The 20509-nt window shown below is 49.4% G+C and overlaps 1 protein-coding gene, 1 long non-coding RNA gene and 1 pseudogene across 11 annotated transcripts in view; 2 read left to right on the top strand and 1 right to left on the bottom strand.

Moving 5' to 3' along the window:
* Window positions 1-468: 468 nt before the first annotated feature.
* NCR3LG1 (natural killer cell cytotoxicity receptor 3 ligand 1) lies at window positions 469-20214 on the bottom strand. 7 transcript variants are annotated; one of them, XM_084773317.1, is made up of 8 exons: window positions 16553-16660; window positions 15244-15457; window positions 14556-14902; window positions 12936-13283; window positions 9650-9946; window positions 7171-7255; window positions 5629-5788; window positions 469-3180 (listed from the first exon to the last, which is right to left on the bottom strand). In XM_084773317.1, coding segments are annotated over exons 2-7 (1200 nt in total). In that variant the 5' UTR covers window positions 15246-15457; window positions 16553-16660; the 3' UTR covers window positions 469-3180; window positions 5629-5667. The 7 variants fall into 7 exon arrangements, with proteins under 7 accessions (XP_084629443.1, XP_084629442.1, XP_084629446.1 ...); XM_084773316.1 differs by having other exon boundaries at window positions 15248-15457; XM_084773320.1 differs by having other exon boundaries at window positions 15252-15457.
* On the top strand, window positions 9960-12928 carry LOC311592645 (small ribosomal subunit protein uS2-like; annotated as a pseudogene). The gene has a single exon. The product of its transcript is annotated as a small ribosomal subunit protein uS2-like (transcript).
* Window positions 16772-20509, top strand: part of LOC311592650 — a 30405-nt gene continuing 26667 nt past the window's right edge. The window contains exons 1-2 of one of the 3 annotated variants that reach the window (XR_014777469.1): window positions 16772-16828; window positions 18243-18799. This is a non-coding gene — a long non-coding RNA (uncharacterized lncRNA). The other 2 variants (XR_014777470.1, XR_014777471.1) reach the window with 2 other exon arrangements.

Raw genomic sequence — 20509 nt, 5'->3', positions numbered from 1 at the left:
GAACGGATACTGGAAGGTTCATTCTTCTGTCCCTTTAACCTTTTTTCCCTCTTGTGTATGCTAGTTGGGTTGTATAATAAAGTTTAATTGTTAATAAACAGAGTCAACAGTCAGGGTATTCAAAAAAAAAAAAAGCAAACAAACAAACAAAAAAAACAAAAAAAAACACCATGTGGGTCCTGACAGAAAACAGAAGAAACAAAGAAACCAAAGAGGCATGCAGGCCAAGAGAGCAGGCCAGCTACTGGATGGAACTCACCCTCAGTGTCCCAAACAACCCAAGAGGAGTCCCATAAAAGCTGTCTGTGGCCATGGGGTGGGGATGGCCCAAAACTGCCACCAGCCGCCTGAGGAGGTCCTTAAACTTGTGGAGACCTTGATGCAGGCGCAGCTGGAGTCTTAACTTCTCCCCAGACAATTCAGATTCTGACATCACTGAAGGAGAGAAATTCAAAACAATGAACCAACTTGAAGGATATTTGGAGTTTATTATAAAGAGATGATGTGATACATTCAACACAGGGATCAAGAAAAAGGCACTTGGAGAAAGTTGGGGCGGGGGGAGGGGGGGGGACCCTTAGCCCCTGGCTGTGGGCTTCCCAGAGAACAACCTCCCTTCCTCGACTTCACAAAACTAATACAGAGGATTGACTATTTCTCTCACTGTTTGAGACAGGGACTCATGGTGTAGCCCTGGCTGGCCTGGAACTCACTATGTGGTCCAAGCTGGCCTTGAACTCACAAGATCTGGCTCCAAGTGCTAACTTAAAGGCATGCACCACCGTGTCTGGCTCATACACAGAGTTCTGATGGCTCTGAGGTCAGTGTCTCCAAAGGGTGACCCTGAGGTGCACCTGCAAGTGGCAGGGCGACAGGAGCGGAGGGGGGCGAAGGCCATTGCTATTTTGACTTTTAAGATAAATGACTTGGAGCCTTTGGCCAGAAGCATAAGAGAGCTGCCCTGTAAGACCTCTCAGTATCCTAGCACTGTCCACACGGGCACCCTTTGTGTGCAGGGCAGGTGCATCTCATACGTAACATAATGGAACACTTATTTCAAGGCAAACAGGGGTAGTCAAGGGCTTCAAATAGCAAAGCCTGTCAAGTTTCCTCAGTACACATTTACTATAAAAGAAAGCAACCATAGGTCGCTTGCTTTTAACTTTGTAAACTTTTGAATACATCACCTTCAGATATTCAGTTACAGATAAACATGATGTCAGAGGTACAAAAACAAAACAAAACAGCAACAACAAAAAACAACAACAAGCTAGAGAGATGGCTCAGCGGCTAAGAGCACTGTCTGCTGTTCCAGAGGTCCCAGGTTCAATTTCCAGCAACCACATGGTGGACTCACAACCATCTATAATGAGATCTGGTGCCCTCTTCTGTCGTGCAGGTGTTTACATTGTATACATTATAAATAAATAAATCTTTTTTTAAAAAAATTAAATAAATAAAAAAATAAAAAACCTCCAAAGTTTACTGGTGGAGGAGTTGTCAGCATCTCCCATGAGTGTCACCTGAACATAAGGCGACCTTGGCAATTCCCTTCCTATCAGCACTCCACACTCAGCACGGCCAGGAGAGCATGCAATGGCAAGGGTGTGGGTACCAGGTGCAACGGTGGTGGCAGTAGTGGCAGCACTTCCGAGTTCCAGGACAGCTGGAGCTGTTACACAGGGAAACTGTGGCTCAAAAGAGCAGCAACAACAACAACAAAAAAGTCAGCTCTCTCTTGTTATCACCTGTGCTTTAGGACCGGAACTCAGGTGCCCAGAACGTACCATCTTGTTGGTAACAATATTCCTTCTATTTGCCTCAATTACTGATAGACAGAACTGGGCGTGGTGGCGCACACCTTTAACCCCTGCACTCGGGAGGCAGAAGCAGGCAGATCTCTGTGAGTTGGAGGCCAGCCTGGTCTACAAATCGAGTCCAGGACAGCCAAGACTACACAGAGAGACCCTGTCTCAAGCAAACAACAACAAAACAAACAAACAAACCTGATAGACAGACAGACTCCCTGAAGTGTCTTGAAGAGGGTGGAGAAAGTGCACATCCCTGTCCCCTGCCTGACTTTACTGAAAGCACGGTTCTTTTCTTTTCTGGTCTCTATATCCATGGGCATGCTCACAGACACAGTAAATAAATAGGTATATATTAAAACAAACAAAGACCTTTTGCTCCTTCATCTAGTTTTAGAATGACACTAATGCTGGCTTTGTAAAGGGGGGCTTGGCGGTGATCTGTCTTCAGGAGGGCGGAGCCAGGACCTCCCTGAAGATCCGCTACGTTTCACCAGAGCCTCCATCGGGGCCTGCTTCTCATGGAGACACTGTTGTCATCGTCATTATTGTTGTTGTTGTTGTTGTTGTTGTTATTATTATTATTATTATTATTATTATTGCATCAATCTCCCTGCTCCTAAGAGATCTGTTCACATTATCTCATCGGGGTTTAATTCTGGTACATCACATACATCAACTAATTCAGTCAATACTCTACATTTCCCCAATTTAGTGGACTGTTTTTAAAGCATGCCCTAGTGACTCCCTGAGCTTCAGAGGGCTCCTTCCTCGGCTCTGACATTATTGCGGGAAGCTTTGCTGTCTGCCAGAATGTTGGGGGAAGGATTTGTTGATCAGATTAACAATGGACAAGCCCTTTGTTCCTGAGAGTCTTCAAGGTGGTTTTTGTTTTTGGGTTTTTTGTTTGTTTGTTTGGTTGGTTGGTTGGTTTTTTATGTTTTGTTTTTTTGGTTTTTTTTTTTTTTTTTTTCATTTTCACTTGACAAATCTCTGCCCTGATCTTAATCCTTTCCAATACGGCGCTGGTCTTACCGAGGCCCTATGTGGCACCATCAAGTTACTTATCACAGCAGGCACTTAGAGCTGGAAGCGTCTCCTTACAGACTGTTCCCAGTGGAAGTTTTGGCACATGGTGTTTTCATGATTAAGTATCTCGTGTGGAGAAAAATCCTAAATATTTAAAAATTGCACCTTGACGTTTCTTAGCAAAGAACATGTCAAACAGTTGAGCCCCAAATCAAGGGGGGCTCCCCACTTGCAGAGGACTCTGAGGGACGAAGACAGAAGAAATGACTGTAGGAAAGTCTAGTCAAGCTGCAGCTACAGGGTCATGCCCTTCTTCAGCTAAGCGTTTCTTCAGAGGCAGCACCTGGGTGAGACAGAGAAAGGCAAGAATGAAAAACAAGGACAGCGTCACAGGGGACACCTGCACAGCATCACAGGGGACACCTGCACAGCGTCACAGTGGACACCTGCACGGTGTCACAGGGGACACTTGCACACAACTTTACACACAGGCTTCCCACTGTCTCAGCCTCAACCAGGAAAATTGGTCTGTGCTGCATCAGCAACCTTTCCTCTCCTCCTCCTCCTCCTCCTCTTCCTCCTCCACCTTCTTAAAGCAGGCTTATGTCTGCATTGTTTTTATGTGTTTATGTGAGTATGGACCTGTGGAGTTGAGATGTTTTCAAAGGAGTTGTGAGCCACCATGTGAGGGAGCTGAACCCCTGGGTCCTCTACAAGAGCATCAGGTAATCCTAACCAATGGCCGAGCCATCTCTGCAGCCCCACAGTCCTTATTTTTCCCCCATGTCTCCTAACACAGCGCCATGAGAAGCAAGCCTTGCACAGATCTGCCTTGGCGGCCATAAATGACTGAGATCCAGGTAAGGACCTCTGGCCATTCCCCCAGCACGTTTACAATGGGCTCCTGGGCCTCTAACGCGGGTGCGCTGTTCAACCTGGCCTTTCTGTCCCCAGGTTCTCTGCTCTTCCCCCATCTGCTCCCCTTCTTTCAGGTGAACCCTGGTTTGAAGTTGTCTCGAGGGACTAGACAATTCGACGCCCAAACCTAGGACCTGACCACGAAGAAACAGTGACAGACGTCCCATGGGAGTGCGCTCTGAGAAAAGCAAAGTGAGAGAGGTTCTGCTGACATAGTGACCCGCCTAGTGGAGAAACGGTAAAGACACGACGAAAAGCATGGGACAGAGTAATTCTAAAGAGTCATTTAAGCAAGCATTGCAATTTGTTCTTCAAACATGTGGGATATGGGTTGACACGAAAGGGTTAATTAAATTCTTAGATTTTGTTAATGAAGTATGCCCATGGTTTCTTATAGAAGGAAATGTGGGATGGAGTAAGAATTTACAGGATCGTCATATTTCAAAGCGGCCTGCCATGGTGTTTTCATTATAGGCTTTGATTAGTGGTGTTCTTGACCCTCAGCATGAAACTGATTTTAAAAAAATTTTTTTGTATCTCAAGCTGAGGAAATCTTGGGAGAAATGAGAGAACCCAAGCTTAATAATGGGATAGATAAAAAAGGAAAGGCCACTTGCAATCACGGGCCTGACTGGAGGCTTCCAACTACTGCGCCTCCAGCTCCTTCTATAGAGCAACAGGATTTTAATAAAGAACTTCAGAGACAGGTTCAAGCCCCGAAAGAAAAGGCCATCTTTCTATATTTTTTTAAAGGGCCAATAATTTTTTTTATATTTTTTAAAGGCCATTGTTCTATATTTTGGAAAAGAGCCAAGCTTTTATTTGCTAGCCATCTTTATGTTTTACAAGGCTCAACTCTCCAAACAGGGATGACCACAAACACATGGCCAGTTAAAAATTAATACAGCCTGTAAAGTACAATTTACTGCCTGATGATTTTTAAATTTTTGCCTTAATTTTTACTTGTAAAACATTACAAGATGTTTAAATTTTTCTTATTTAATTTTTGCTTGTAGAGCCTAACAATTTTTCTATTTTGACCTAAAAAATAGTTTATCCCAAACTCCTTAACTATAATTTTCTTGTCTCTTTTGCTTAGTTGTTAAACAAAACGCTAATAATGTTAACTTTTTTTTTAAGCGTAGTTTTTTAAAGTTACAAACCAGCCAGGTCTCTACAGGTGAGAGACGGATTGTAAAAGTGACACTTTTTCCCCCCTGCTGTTTGGGCAGCTGAGACTTTTCAAACCGGCTTATGACGGCTTGCACTCACAAATAACACAAAAAAAAACCAACCTGCTTAATTCTTAAAGTAAAAAAGGGGGAGAGCCATATGTTCCAATGTTCCTTTTAATTTTTAAAAAATATTTTGCTGCATAATTGCAGCTTTTCACTCGTTTTGGATTTAAAACGGCGGTGGGACCATGAAGCCCAGCTCAGCACACAGCTAAACGCCCATGCGTAGCGCCACGTTCCCATGGCAACAAAGATGGCATGCTCTGCAAGGGCCTAGAGAAACGTCGTGGAGGCCGCGGCCCAAACCGCCGAGCTAAGGAGCCGGAGCAGCGGCTCTGCCGACTCAAGGCCAGCACGGCGGGCTCGGGACCTGCTGGGGAAAGCGCTATGCCTTGTTCGGCCTGCCGATCCCGGACTGGCGGCCAAATCTACAGACACCACGCGCTGCGGGCGCGAGGAGGAAGTGATGCGCACGCCTGCGCAAGCGGTTTGTTTGTTTCCTAGCAACGGTGTGCTTTGAGATGCTGCTCAGACCAAAGCGAGCAACAGCTGAGGGTCCAAGCAGCGTCCCAGTGCCTCGGCCCACAGACACAGCGACTTCAGAGTCAGCAAGACAAAAGAACTGAATCAAACCTCACCATGCAGCACCAATATAGACGGCGGTCTCTCCCACTCGCTCACGCGTTGTAGCCCCGCCCAGCGCCCAGCGCTACAGGCTTGCGGACAAACCAAAACAGGATCCTGCTGCCCAGCATACGGCGGCGGCTCCAGATTGGTCGGCGTGCACAGGGTTTAAGACTGTCAAAATAAAAACTGTGAGAACTTTTAAATACTAAAGTTGCCAAATGAGACACCGTCCTTACGGACTTGGAGAGTGCGCCAACTAGACTGTACTCTGGAAAAGGTGCGTTACAGAGATATACTTAGAAAAAGATCTGTGATAGTTTGTGTTCATGTTTCCTATATACTATTGAGGGGTAGAGTTTCTGTTATTATTCTTGCATTCTGTTATTGTTTTTGCTATTGTCTTAATCCAAACTGTACCTAACTGATAATTACTGTTTATGCCTTCACTGTGTTTTGAGACAGTCGGACAGGCTACCATGTCATTGTTACAGTTCCCCTGGACTTATGTTGTATGTGCTCCTTATGAACACTATGCACCGAGACTTATCTGGACCTGCATTTCAGCATCCATCCTTGTGGACTTAGCAGCACGCTGCGTTATGGATCTCCCTTGACAGGTCTGACAGGGCTTGAGTTTAGCCTGTGCCTCAACATTCAAAGCTGATTTTTAAGCACAGATGCCTGAAATGAGCTGGGAAGGCACTCCCCTGCACCCTGCGCTGATGTGAAGGCAAGCCAATGACACGTAAGGAAGAGCCTGAAACTTACTGCCCAAGACAGGGCATGAATGATGGAATTCATGTACCAAAGACGGCTCAGATAAGTATTCAACCTATTCCACCTAAGACAGGCTCTTCATAAACATTTTTTTTGAAAGGGTCAGATGTCGGGAGCCATAATTCAGGACTTTGACTCAGTGAGTGCAAAGGCAGCCTTCTGCTAGCCAGAACCTGCTGGGAGGATGCTTTGTGTTGTTGCTGGAAGCTGCTAGACCTGAATGTGTGAACTACCTCCTGCTGAGATAAGACAAAGGAACTTGGGCAGAGAGTCTCTCCAGGCTCTGCTCTCTTCCCAGCACCCCCTGAGGACTTGTAACAAGTTCCAGTGACAGGAGAGTTTAGCAGGAAAATGGTCCTTACAGCCTGCCCTGAGGGCAAAGTGGGCTAGAGTGTGCAGGGGGGAGTGTCTGATGTCTATATAAACTTTGCATTGTGCTTTAATAAATGGAGGAAGCCTGGATCGGAGATCCCCAGCCTGGCCTTTCTGTGCTTGTGTCCTCTCGAGGGATGGGACACTCCCCCTCTGAGGGTTCTCTGTGACAGAACACAATGGTCTCGCTCTAGTTCAAAGCCCTGGTCTCAGCTAACCAGGTCAGATGCAATTCACAGTGAGAGTGGGATCCCAAGGACAGGCAGAGGCTCCATGGCCCTTCTCCACAGAGATAAGAGACCAGGTGAGCAAACTGCAGCACCCAGTACCCCAGCACCCATCCCCAGGGCTCCCACATCTGAAGCCTAGGCCACAGGCCTGGGCTTTGTGTTCTGGGCTCTTACCATTTCCAGAGGGCATACGCTACCACTGAAGCCAGTAGAACGCAGGGTCCAACAATGGTAAAGTATATCTCCACAGATCCAGGCTCTAGAGAGAGGACGTGATGATGGTCAGTACTGTCAGTGTGAAGGGACTGAGAATCACCCCGGACACAATGCCCTGTGCACAGCGGTAAAGGATGATCTATGTCAGCTTAGCTGAGGAGGGAGGACCCACTGGGGCTGTGATGACACTGTTCCACGATTGGGGTCCTGAATTGAGCAAGGAGAGAGCAAGCTGAGTGCTCAGTCATCTGTGTCCTGACCACACAATGACCACCGCACGCACAGTGGGACCACAGTACACACACTATGACCATGGTACACACACTGTGGCCACAACATACACAGCATGACCATGGCACACACACTGGGACCACAGCACACACACTATGACCACAGCATACACACTGACCACAGCACACACACTGTGGCCACAGCATACACACTGACCACAGCACACACACTGTGGCCACCTGCCTCAAGGACCTGCTGCCATCATTTTCCTGCCTTGAACAGTACGCCAAGAATGCACTTTATTGAGTTGTCACTGTCGGACAGCAACAGGAAAATTAACAAACACCAATAAAGACAGCACGACACTGGGGCTAACTAAAATCTGTATGGTGGTGTCCTTTCTTGTCAGACATTACCACCAGGCCTCTGCCAAGTATGAGCATCAGCGTTCTCATACGTATCTCAAACAAGTCTATTTAGCACAGTGATGTGTACAGTATGATGATGGTGGGTCACACCCAGAAGCCCAGCCTAGGGAGGGGAGCCAGGGCGGCAGGAGGTAAAGCCAGTTGGGTTGTAAACTTAAATTTTATCTCAAACAGAAAGGAAGGGAGGGAGGGAGGGTAGGAAGGAAGGAAGAAGGAGGGAGGGAAGGAAGGAAAGGGGCAGCGATACAGCTCCACTGATACAGTGCCTGTCTGGCATGCACCAAGCCCTGGGCGCAAGGGCCAGCACTTGAGAAAGGTGGGCACAGGCGCATAGGCCTATGATTCTAGCCTTCTGGAAGTAGAAGTCAGAAAAACAACAGTGCAAGATCAACCTAGACTACATTGCAAATAAATTCAAGGCGAGCCTGAGCCCCGGTAAACCCTGTATCAAAATAAAAGAGGCTCTACAAGATGGCTCAGTGATGGCGGGCGTGGTGGCGCACGCCTTTAATCCCGGCACTCGGGATGCAGAGGCAGGTGGATCGCTGTGAGTTCGAGGCCAGCCTGGGCTACAAAGCGAGTCCAGGACAGCCAAGGCTACACAGAGAAACTCTTGTCTCGAAAAACCAAAAAAAAAAAAAAAAAGATGGCTCAGTGAGTTCAAGTTCTGGAGTCAGACCACACATAGGGAGGGAACTGACTCCAAAGCGGTGCACTCTGACATCCACACATGGACCATTGCGCAGCCCCACACACATACCAAAGAAAGGAAGGACAGAGGGAGGGGGAGGGAGGGAGGGAGGGAATGGAAGAGAGAAGGGATGAAGGAAAGAGGGAAACGTCTATGTCAAAGATAAAATATGGTCTAAGTAATATCAACGACCGTATGTCACACACCATGTTAGAGGTCTAGACGACCTCCCTTAACATCACATCCACCCAAACGAAAGCACAAACTGGACACACAGCGCATCTGAGTCACATTTACACATGCTTCTGGTCCTTACTCCAAGAACAATCCCATCTCCTGCAGCTCACCTGGCACAGCACAGCCACAGCACATAAGGCGGGGGGTGGTGTAACGCACACGCGCGTGCATACAGAGAGAGAGAGAGAGAGAGAGAGAGAGAGAGAGAGAGAGAGAGAGAGAGAGAGAGTCCCTATTTTCTTTATTCCTCTCAGTTCAGGAAGATGTGTTTGATCAACAGGCTCATCCCTGCCAAAGACCAGAGCCACAGGCAGGGCAGCCCAGGACATGAGCTCACACACCTCACCCTACCAGAATGAGCATCACTGCCGTGGGTGTGATAGTCTGAGACATCTGTAGGAAACCTTAGGCAACATCAGGACCACCTTCTGTGGCCTCCCCATCTTGACAAGGAGCCAGTAAGTAAGGATTGGATTTAACAGTCTAACAGCATCTGCAGGGACCTATGGCCTTACTGGGAAGGGTGCTGGCACAGCTGGCACAGCTGGCCCTGCCGATAGTCTCTTGTCCTCAGAGGATGATGCTGGCCATGGTCTCCAAGGAGCTGGCAAGTTTCCCACTCCCTGCCACAGGAACATCCAGACACTGATGCTATTCTGAGCTGACGGACAGCCCTGATGGTACTATCCACCTCTCACCTGTGTAGCCTCTGGGCTGTCAGCAGAGGCACAGGACCCACATCTGGACAGCTGCCTCTGTGTCTGAGCTCAACTAGACCCTAGCCTGCTCCCCTTCCCCAGCAAAGATCCCAAGCTTGCTGCCACATGTTCTCAAGTGGGATCACGCTCACCTTGCTCATGCAGCGTGAAGTTGCACGACTGGGGCACGAGCCAGGATCTGTGCCGCACCACACAGTGGTAGACATCGCCTGCCGGAGCTACCTTCACAGCCAAGGAGCTGGTAACGCTGAAGGTGCCATCGTCATTCTCCACAACAGCATCCACGACAATGCCCTCAGTGATCTCTTGGAAGTGGGCATCCCTCAGGGTCTGCTTCTCCCACTTAATGTCGAAAGCTTCTGGGTAGAATCTATCCAGCTTGCAAATCATGTGTTCCTCTTTACTGCTGCAACTCACAGCTGGGGAAGCTGCCGAAGAAGAGAAGAATGGTTCAGCCAGGGTTAACCACCTATTTCTTTCCTCACAACACACTAGCTTCTACCTCAGCAGTGGGCTTGGAGATGCCCCACTTCACCTCACCACACTCGGGGGGCGCTCCCTGAGGTAGACAGGGAAGCTCTTCCCAGCATGCCTGACCCCTGGCAAGCATCAGGGAAGGTGTGTGAACAAGGTAGGGTTCTGCGTAAGGAAGTATTCTGACTATGTCGGCAGTGGCAGCAGGGTGCTGTCGTGCATAGCCCCCATATGCACAGCAATTACATCAGGCACAGTTTACAAAACTATTGTCAGACATTATTCAGATCCTGAGAAACCCTGGACCACTTATTCTCAGCATGTCTGTCTTGGAGATGACCAGTCCAGAGTAAAGAGATACTATAAGGATGAGGCAGTCATTTTGGGCGTCTATTCAGAGAAGGCACAAGCACGTCCCAGGCGCAGCCTTCAGAAAAGCCAGTGTGGTACTGGTAACAATGGTGCAGGCCCGCACTGCAAAACCAGCACTCGGGAGACGGACACCGGAGCGTCAGAAGACCAGCCCATCTGCAGCCACACAGCAAGTCCTAGCCAGCTGAAGCTACGCAAGACCCTTTCCAAAAGGCAGTAAGTAAATAAAGTCAGGTCAAGAGCTGTGAAGGGGCTTTTCCGCGCTGCCCAGGGACGGGTCCATACGGCATTGTTCTTGATTCCCATCATAACTGAAATGGAAGCTTTCACAATGTCCAGAGCCCTTGATGTCCTGCAGACGAAGGAGGAGGATGTCCTCACACTCCTTGCTGCGGGAACCCACTTAGGTGGCACCAACCCTGACTTTCAGATGGAGCAGTACATCTACAAAAGGAAGAGTGGTGGCATCTGCATCATAAATCTGAAGAGGACCTGGGAGAAGCTGTTGCTTGCAGCTCGTGCTATTTTTACCACTGAGGACCCTGCTGACATCAGCGTCATCTCCTCCAGGAACATTGGCCAGCGAGCTGTGCTGATGTTTGCTGCTGCCACTGGAGCCACTCCTATTGCTGGCCACTTCACACCAGGGACCTTCGCCAACCAGATCCAAGCAGCCTTCAAGGAGCCACGGCTTCTAGTGGTGACTGACCCCAGGGCTGACCACCAGCCCCTCACAGAGGCCTCTTACGTCAACCTGCCCACCATCGCTCTGTGCAACACGGATTCTCCTCTGCGCTATGTGGACATTGCCATCCCATGCAACAACAAGGGAGCTCACTCAGTGGGTCTGATGTGGTAGATGCTGGCCCGGGAAGTACTCCACATGCGTGGCACTATCTCCCGTGAGCACCCATGGGAGGTTATGCCTGATCTCTACTTCTACATAGACCCAGAGGAGATTGAGAAGGAGGAGCAGGCTGCTGCTGGGAAGACCGTGACCAAGGAGGAATTCCAGGGTGACTGGACTGTGCTGGCTCTTGAGTTCACCTCTGCTCATCCAGAGGTGGCAGACTGCTCTAAGGGTGTGCAGGTGCCTTCCGTGCCCATCCAGCAGTTCTCTACTGAGGACTGGAGTGCCCAGCCAGCCACTGAGGACTGGTCAGCAGCTCCCACAGCACAACCCATCAAGTGGGTTGGAGCCACCACTGAGTGGTCCTGAGCTACTCTGCAGACACCTGAGCAAAGAGGGGAAATGGAAGGAAAATAAAGTCTCTAAAAATTGAAAAAAGGAATGAGCTGTGGGGGCTGGAGAGATGGCTCAGCGGTTAAGAGCATTGACTGCTTTTCCAGAGGTCCTAAGTTCAATTCCCAGCAACCACATGTTGGCTCACAACTATCTATAATGTGATCTAATGTGCACTGTATACATAATAAATAAATAAATCTTTAAAAAAAGAAAAAAAATGAGCTGTGAAGGGGAAAATAGGAAGTTGGGATGACTAATCAAATCAAAACTTCTGTGGCAAAATGAGAAAGTAGAAAGATAAGATTTTAAGAATGTATTGTGAAATATACACGCAACAAAAGACTTTGACCCAAAACATGCAAAGGGCTCTGTGATGCAGTAAGTTCAGAGTCAACCTAGGAAATGTGAAACTCTGTGCCACCCCCTGCAAAAAAAAAAATCCAAATTAAGGGGGGGAAAGTCATTAGGAGATTCAGAAACTCCAAGAAAGAGCACAGACTGTGCAATCAGTCTAACTAAGAGCTGAATGCACAGCACCGTGACAGCAGGAACTGGCTAAAGACCGTGATCTAAGGACCCAGAAATGAATGCAGTGAAACAGCAGGCAGAAGGCCGGGAGATACTTACTGAGGTAAGGTTGATTTGAGCAGGCAGAAAGAGCTATGGATCCTGCTAGCTGCTCACGCTACCTTTCAGAAACATAGGGAGACCCTGTCCTGTCTGACACATGGGAAAACTTCACTCCAAAGATACGCAATGTTTGGTCCAGTCTCTCACGGTGGAGGAGGCAGAGCTGAATCTGAGTTGAGATCCCTGGATGGATCCCCCAAGCCTGGCATCCGGCTCATCTCCCAGCCAGTGAAGAGGACAGGTGTAATACGAAATTCCTACACTAGCCACTAGAGGGCAGCTGCCTGAACAGCCGGGCATTGCTCCTACAACTTAGATTATTATTAGCTCTGTGGACAGAAAAGGCCTGACTTTCAGAGGGACTGCTAAGTTGATAAAGGTGTCAAACTGTTGTACTTTTGCTTAGTTTTAGCCAGAGCCTGGCAAACACTTTACAGTCAGGCTACATACACGCCCATATGAAAGGTATATCATGTATAGCCCAAGGTGGCCTTTAATTCAAGAGCCCCCCTGTCTCATCCTGTTTAACATTTATCTGCCTATTGGCTTGGGATGCAATGGACAGAACTGAAAACCCTGGCCCCTGATCCCTTTACCCCACGTCTAACCCTCTGCTCTGCTTGGCTATGCACACACTCACCACTAGCCCCAGCGCCATCAGGGCCACAGGGCCCTTCCACGGAGAGTCGACTCACCAAGAACTTCTAGCCTGACCGTTCCCTCTGCCTGCTCAGGGGTGACCACAAACTTGCACCGGTATTCTCCGGCTTCCCTCAACTCGATCCTGGGCAGATAGAGGGAGCCATTTCCCCGCTCTAGCCCCACCAGGGACACGGTGGCTCCAGGTCGGATTGCCTTGTGGTGATCTGCATAAAACTCATACACAGGGACCTCGGATTCACCACGTTTCATCTTCCAAGACCAGATGATTCCCACAGTCGCGATGTCCAGGTGCGGGGAGCCAGGGATTGTGCAGGGTATGATGACATTATCGTGCAGGAGTGCCACCTGTGTCGCCTCTGCCGTTTCCAGTTCCAATCCATCTACAACAACAAAAGAGGGCAGCTACAGGAGGCTCTTGGCGCCCAGTCGCTGGGATGTAATGAGTAGCCCTTGGGTTGGGTTGTTGTTTGTTGGCTTGTCTGTTTTGGTTTTTCCAAGACAGGATTTCTCTGTGTAGCCTTGGCTGTCCTGGGCTCACTTTGTAAGACCAGGTTGGCTTCGAACTCAAAGCGATCCTCCCGCCTCTGCCTCTCGAGCGCTGGGATTAAAGGTGTGTGCCACCATGTCCAGGCTCAGAGCTCTTGTTATACAGCCTTGACTAGCTCAGAAAAGCTCTGACCGTGTTAATCCAGATGGATGCCCTTTCTTTACAAGATTCTGTAGCCGTCAGGGGTCTGTGTGCATTTTAGCATCAGATAATTACCTTTTTGGGTAAAAATTGACATTTATGGGTGGGGGAGAGAAAGAGAACATGTAGCATCCATGTAAAGGTCAGAGAACACTTGTGGATGTAAGATCTCTCCTTATACCACGTGGGCTCCAGAGAACAAACTTAGGCCCTCAGCTTTAATCCGCCAAATCACCTCAGGGCCAACTAATCAATATCCACAAAGAAGACGGCTAGGTCCTCGTGGGAGTCACACCCGTGCTGCCAATCAATTTGCAACATACGACAAGAACGTTACATGTTCCATCCGTTAACATGATTGGTGATGCACTGAGCACGGAATTCTCCATCCTTCCCAAATTTAAATGTTGAGGCTGAACCCCCACCAGGACCGTGTTTACAAGTCAGGGCATGGGGGAGATGACTAGGGCAGGGGGGTTGAGCTCTCTGGGGTTGGATTAGAACCACCAACTGGTGTGTAAACCACAAGAGGCAGAACAGAAAGCTATCCCAGAGCTGAATCAGCCCAATCGTGGACTCCTGAGCTGCAGGACTGAGACCCTTAGAATGTTACCATGGCAGGAAAACCTCCCCTCCTCGCCTCTGCAGAAACTGTGGTAAAGATGCCTGCATGACATAAAGCAGTTTTTCTGCAAATTTCCCCCCATCTTCCCACGTCATGTGGGTGAAGCGGCAAGACACCGAAAGGGATGCAATCAAGCAAACTGCACGCTGCAGGTCTTCAAAGCTTATCTGAACACTCAGTCAATATGTTTGCACTAGGCACAAAGGGCAGTACAGGATGGCAGGCCACGCCCACAGTCACAGGCCACACCCACAGTCACGGGGACTCCATCACAGCTCAGCAGGGGTGGCAGAAGCTGCAGCAGCCTCCCTCTTCCTCCCCGTTCCATCCCCATCCTACCTGACACGGGCACCCGGCAACACAAACACAATAGCAAACTCAGCAAGCCGGCCTGCCGCGCTGTCACCCATGGGCCCACGGTGACATGGACCAGCTCGCTCCGCTCTCCACATTTCTTCGGTGGTCCTAGGCTGCTGCCTTTCAGTGAAGAGCCCTGACTGCACACAAAGCAGAGAGCAGTGCAGCACGGCCCCTTGGGGTGCAGCTGTGCATTTTCAGGACCCCTCTGGCAACACCGTGAAGCCATCCTGTCACGAGCAACTGGACATGTAATTCCACCAGCTGGGCAGTGAAGCAGAGCAAGTCCTGTCAGAGCATGGTGAGCCACACGCAGATGCACCTGGGTCCTGGAAGTCAGTCACAGAAAACAAGTTCACAACCAGTCGATGAGCTTCTAATGCAGAAAGAAAAGAGGCACGCTGGCCGGTGTGGTGGCGCTCGCCTTTAATCCCGGCACTCGGGAAGCAGAGGCAGGCGGATCACTGTGAGTTCGAGGCCAGCCTGGTCTACAAAGTGAGTCAGTCTAGGACAGCCAAGGCTACACAGAGAAACCCTGTCTCGAAAAACCAAAACCAAAACCAAAAAAAAAAAAAAAAAAAGGAAAAGGAGCACTTAAAGAGACAAGTGTGCACGCTCAGCCACACACGTCAGCTATATATTCTACATACATACATACATACATACATACATACATACGTATGATGCGTGCTTTGAAGGCGTTTTATCAGTATCTTTAGGCTTTGAGGAAAAAGATGGGATGTTTACTCCTGTGTCTTCTTAGAGGGCAGGTCCCAGGCACTAGGTGAGGTGGTGCACGCCTCTAATGTTAGCACCAGGGAGAAGAAGGCAGGTGCAACAGGAGCCAAAGTTCCAAGTCAGCTTGGAGTACGTTAAGACCCTGTCTAACAAAAAACCTATTTAAAGGAAACAAGCTCGGGGTATAGGAGTTTGAGCCTTTGTCACACAAATATTTGGCACAGCAGCCAGTCCCAGAAAGGCAACTCATTCTAAGACATTCCTCAGCAAAATCATGGGATACTTTCCCAAACTGTCCAGAGAGGAGCCTCTGCCAGGTGGAGCAGGAACTTCATTATCAGCTGTCACCGCTGTCGCTTATTTACAGCCTTAGGATCCATCTTCTGGAACGTAACTCTTAGGAAACACTTTCCCTTCTCTGCTTCCCTTTCCTGCCTTTCCTTCAGGTCTTCCCCCCTCCCCCTTCCCTGTCGGCCATCCTTCCACAACTCTTGTTCTTCTTCCTTCTTCCTGCCTTCACACACACACACACACACACACACACACACACACACCCGCCCCAACCTCCCCAAACTCCCAACCTCCCGCCCCTTTTCTTCCGCACCTGTGAAGGAATTTGATGTCACATAAAAGTCCAGACCTGCACGCTGGTTCGGAGTGGCTCTCGGAAGAGAAAATTGTTTGCCTGAGGCTAATGACAAGTATACAAATTGCTGGACCCTCAACTTGGGAGACCAGATCTGCCTTCCCCAGGATCTGCCCAAATAGTGCCCCGCTGTTCACTCCCTAACCCAGGCTCCAGCCTGCTCCGCCCCACCCACCCTACCCCCCAACCCCCCTTGATTGATCCGTGCATGTATTTGAAATCTGATACCGTGCTACACAGAATAGCTGTAAACTCACTAGGCAGCAAAGGGTGCCCTTCGTTTCCTGATTTCCCAACTTCATGAGCTCTTTACATTTGCCTGGCCCCTCCCTTTGTCGTTGTAAAATTCCATTACCTTCCACAAGCCCCCCTGCCATCCTCGGCTTGCAAAATAACAACAATACTAATAATAACTATTGATTTAATGAAGGCTAATTTTACAACATTCACTGTGGAAAAACTTCTGGACTCTGCCTTCTAAAAGCAAAAGTTAAGAAAAAGGCTCTGATCAGGTTTTCTCTCTCTATGGTGCTGTCTCCAAGTTTTAAAGAGACTTTTTAAAAAGAGTCTTTTCCACTCACTCACTAGAACTTACCAAATCTGTCTGCCCGGTCACAGATCTTCTAGAAAGTAGGTCACCAGGGAGTACTGCAGGGCCTCCCGGAGTCTCAATGGCCAAGCCCTGTGTTTGTGCCCCTTTTAAGTCGGCCCTGGCACCTCCCCTCCCAGGCCACTCCCAGAACCTCCTCGTGGGTTGTCCGTCCCAGGCCTGCCCTCGCCTGGGGTTTTCCTCATAAGGAACGTGGGCGTTTGAATGGGACGTGGATTCCTTAGGCTCAGGTCTTTGAATGCTACACCCTCCTGGGCACTGGTAGGCAATCCTTGGCTGAACAATTGCAACCGAGTTACCAGGACTAAGGGGGTGGGGCTTCCTGTTTGTAGCCTGAAGCCAGATTGGAAAAGTTGTGGGCGGGGGCGGGGTCTTAGTTTGGTGTCTGTGCTGAAAATAGCAAAGACTCCGGTAGATGTTACTCCTGACAAACAGGATCTTTCCTGATCTGAGTAGTTTGGTTGTAGAGGCCTTTAGCGGGGGCACATTTGGAGCCCTGAAACTAAGGGACATTGGAGCTTTCTTGGCCTGGTTTCGTCTGGGAGGACAAGTCAGTAGCCGCTTAGTTTTGTGGTTGGGGAGTGAGGTGGGTTTGTTTACACTAGGGTTGACTTGTTGACAAGGTTTTAAATAGTTGTTGTCAGGGGAAGGGATTGTTTTACTTTTATTTTGGGTTTTACAGAGACGATCTGAACAATAAAATATCCCCTGTAACTCTGTGAAGAAGGGTTGCTGGCTAAGAAGCTTAAGGAATCCCCACGGAGTGTAATCTGGGTCTTGATTTTTCCTGACTGTGGACTCTGGGTATTTTTGATATTTTGGTCCCCGATAGGAGTCATGAGCAGAAGTGTCAGAGTCGGCCAGGAATTTAACCTGGGTTGTTGATGTTGTCACAGAATCGTGGAGATTATAAGGCTGTTCTGTGGTATAGGGTGGGAGATCAGAGGCCATGAAGTTACTTGGCTCTTGTTTTATTTTTTTCGTTGGGTTTTGTCCACTTTGGCTGGAAGAGGGATGGAGTGAGTATAGCCTGTGTTTACAATGGCATCTGGGGGTAGCTGGGTTGTTGAATTGGGGGGGGATAAGGTAGATGGAGCTGTCTGTATGTAGCCCTCATAGAAACTTTGGGGAGAAGATTCAGGAAGGGTCATATATTGAATTAGTCCAAAGTATTGGAGGATCATATTTAAGATATATGGAAATCGAGGAGATGCTATTATACTCTGCCTATTTTATTTTGGACAACGGAAGCAACTCGGGACCATGCGTAAGGGTTATAAATCATGCATGGTCATAAAAGGTGCTATTGGGGTTAACTCTTTCCAAAAAGAGGAAATCTTTTTTTGTCAATTTTTATGCCCCGTGCCTTTAAGAGATTGCACATGGCCTTAATCTGAGGGTTCTTCTTATGTGATGAACTGTTCCCCAGGGTGATAAAAAAAAGATAGGAAGTGCCCGAGGACTGAGGACTGTCAACACTTGCTAAACAATTTCTTGTTAGAGGGATTTACCGCCTCAGCAAACACAAGCCTAGCCGCAGTTTCAGAACTGGCCACCGCCCTAGGGGCAAAATTAATGCCATATCCTATATGTAATTTATATTCTGCATTTAATACCATGTTCTGTATGAGAACTTGTCTCCAGGTGACTCCAACCAAGTCTTTCTGTGTTCCAGGAATGGAAAAACGTCCCTGGAGACTCAGTCTCCACCCAGCCTGCCTAAGGAATTGTGAAGTTTCCACAGCTTCACCTAACTTGCAGGTCCCCAAACACCTGCCAAGGCAGAAAATCCGCATTCCAAATACACCCTAATTCTCACCCTCGGGTCGCCTGACTCGTGTGTGCAGGTGGACCCCGGCCCGCGGGTCGCCTGACTCGTGTGTGCAGGTGGACCCCGGCCTGCGGGTCGCCTGACTCGTGTGTGCAGGTGGACCCCGGCCCGCGGGTCGCCTGACTCGTGTGTGCAGGTGGACCCCAGCCCGCGGGTCGCCTGACTCGTGTGTGCAGGTGGACCCCGGCCCGCGGGTCGCCTGACTCGTGTGTGCAGGTGGACCCCAGCGCGCCGGAGGATTAAAGCTTCTTGCTTTTGCACCCACCTGGTCTCCGTCTCTCTCATTTGATGCTTCCTGGTATAGACTCTCCTGATCAGAGTCTTACATCTGGTGCATTGGCTGGGAACTGAAATTTCATTTGAGAGTCTCCGGTTCAGAGGACTGCTTGAGCGCCGATTAGGTACCACGGTTTGTCTTTGTTCTGTCATGTCTTCTCTGTGTGTCCGGCCTCTGCTTGTCTATCTTACTTTTGGGTTGTTCGTAAACTTATGAGAGGGTTAGAGTCCCTCTGCCTGAAGTCTTGGGGTAGGGGTCCCCGCCGGAGTTAGAGTCTCTGCCTGGGCAGCCGAGAGAGGCTGCAGGATCTTGGGGGACACTCCAGGATCATCACTGGGAGTCTCGGGGTGAGAGGCCTCCTCCTGGTAAATCTCTTGTGTCCAGAGAGATTTCTTGTCCCCGTCCACTGGCCTGGTATTTTCCTCGCCAGCGGTCGTGGCGAATCTGTCTTTGTCTCTTTAAGTGGTCGACTGCCCCTGGGTTCGAGTCCCAGCAGCCACCTTGTCTTCATTTTCTGGTGGCAGTCTCTGTTACTCCCTCGCCAGTAGCAGTGGCGAATTGTTCTGTGTCTGTTTTTCTGTGTTTTTATTTGTGGACTTTGGACTGAATCCTTTGTAGGAATTCCGGACCAGGTTTTCTGACTCCCTCAGCATGGCAGTGGCGAGTCGTTCTGTGTCTGTTTCCTGAGTTTGGACTGGCAATATTCTTGGCTTGAGTCTGCCGGACAGAGGACGAGATAAACAACCTTAAGTTTGGAAGACAAAGCTGGTCGCTCCTGCAGTATGACAGATGCCAGGGTCTCACTACCTGCATGCACCGGGAAGCCTGACTTTGTCCGCTTGTGCTTTGCTTCTTTGCGTGACTCTTGGGACTAAGAAGGTCCAGACCAAATCTGGTTTTCTGATTCAGGCAGAGCCCCCTCCCCGCCCCCCCCCCACTCCCCCACCCCCGTTATGGGATAAGCTGCTATAAATTTGGTGTAATTTTGGTTCTTTTCTCTTGCTGCTTCTGTGTGTAGTCATTTTGTGTTTCTGTTTGCTTACTCCCAGTTCTAGAAATGGGCCAGGGCAGCTTGAGTCTAGTGCCTCCCACCCCCACTTGTACACTAAGCTGCTGTGCCAAGCACGAAAGGCCCTTTGGGGACCCCTGAGGCTCTCAGACCCTTTGCTGGGTTGGAACATCTGAGTCCTCAGCCTGCAGAGGCACACCCTGCTCCCCACCCGCTGTCGGACGCCATAATTCAGAACTGTGACTCAGCGATTGCAAAGGCAGCCTTCTGCTAGCCTTAGAGTCGCCAGAACCTGCTGGGAGGATCCTTTGTGTCAGCATAATCCTCTGTGTTGCCTAGAGCTGCTACACGGGAATGTGTGAACTACCTGCTGCTGAGAAAAGACAAAGGAACTTGGGCAGAGAGTCTCCGCAGCCCCCCTGGGGACTTGTAACTGTGGCAGGAGAGCTTAGCAGGAGAACGCTTCCTTTACAGCCTACCCTGAGGGCAAAGTGGCATGAAGTATGCAGGCGATGTCTGATGTCTATATAAACCTTAATAAATGGATATCATCAGCTCCGATCCCGCGGCCGACGGGAGGTAGCTCTGGCCACACTCCCTCCTGGACCACAGCGCAGGCGCGTGGCTTGCAGCCGCACCGGAGGCTGACGTGGCTGAGTCTTTCCGCGAGAAGGAAGGCAGCAGCCTAAGCGTTTTCCTCGCTGCTATGGCGGTCTCAGTCAGAGCCTTGAAAGTCCTCTGTGATAGTGCTCCTGGGAGCTAGTAAAAGTGTAGGGGTCCTGTACAGCCAGCAAGAGATGCTATGGGTGGGTCTGAAAACCTCTT

The sequence above is a fragment of the Acomys minous genome (genome assembly GCF_964271855.1).
Source record: "Acomys minous genome assembly, chromosome: 2".
Classification (NCBI taxonomy): domain Eukaryota; kingdom Metazoa; phylum Chordata; class Mammalia; order Rodentia; family Muridae; genus Acomys; species Acomys minous.
This window is presented reverse-complemented; position numbering and strand designations above follow the sequence as displayed.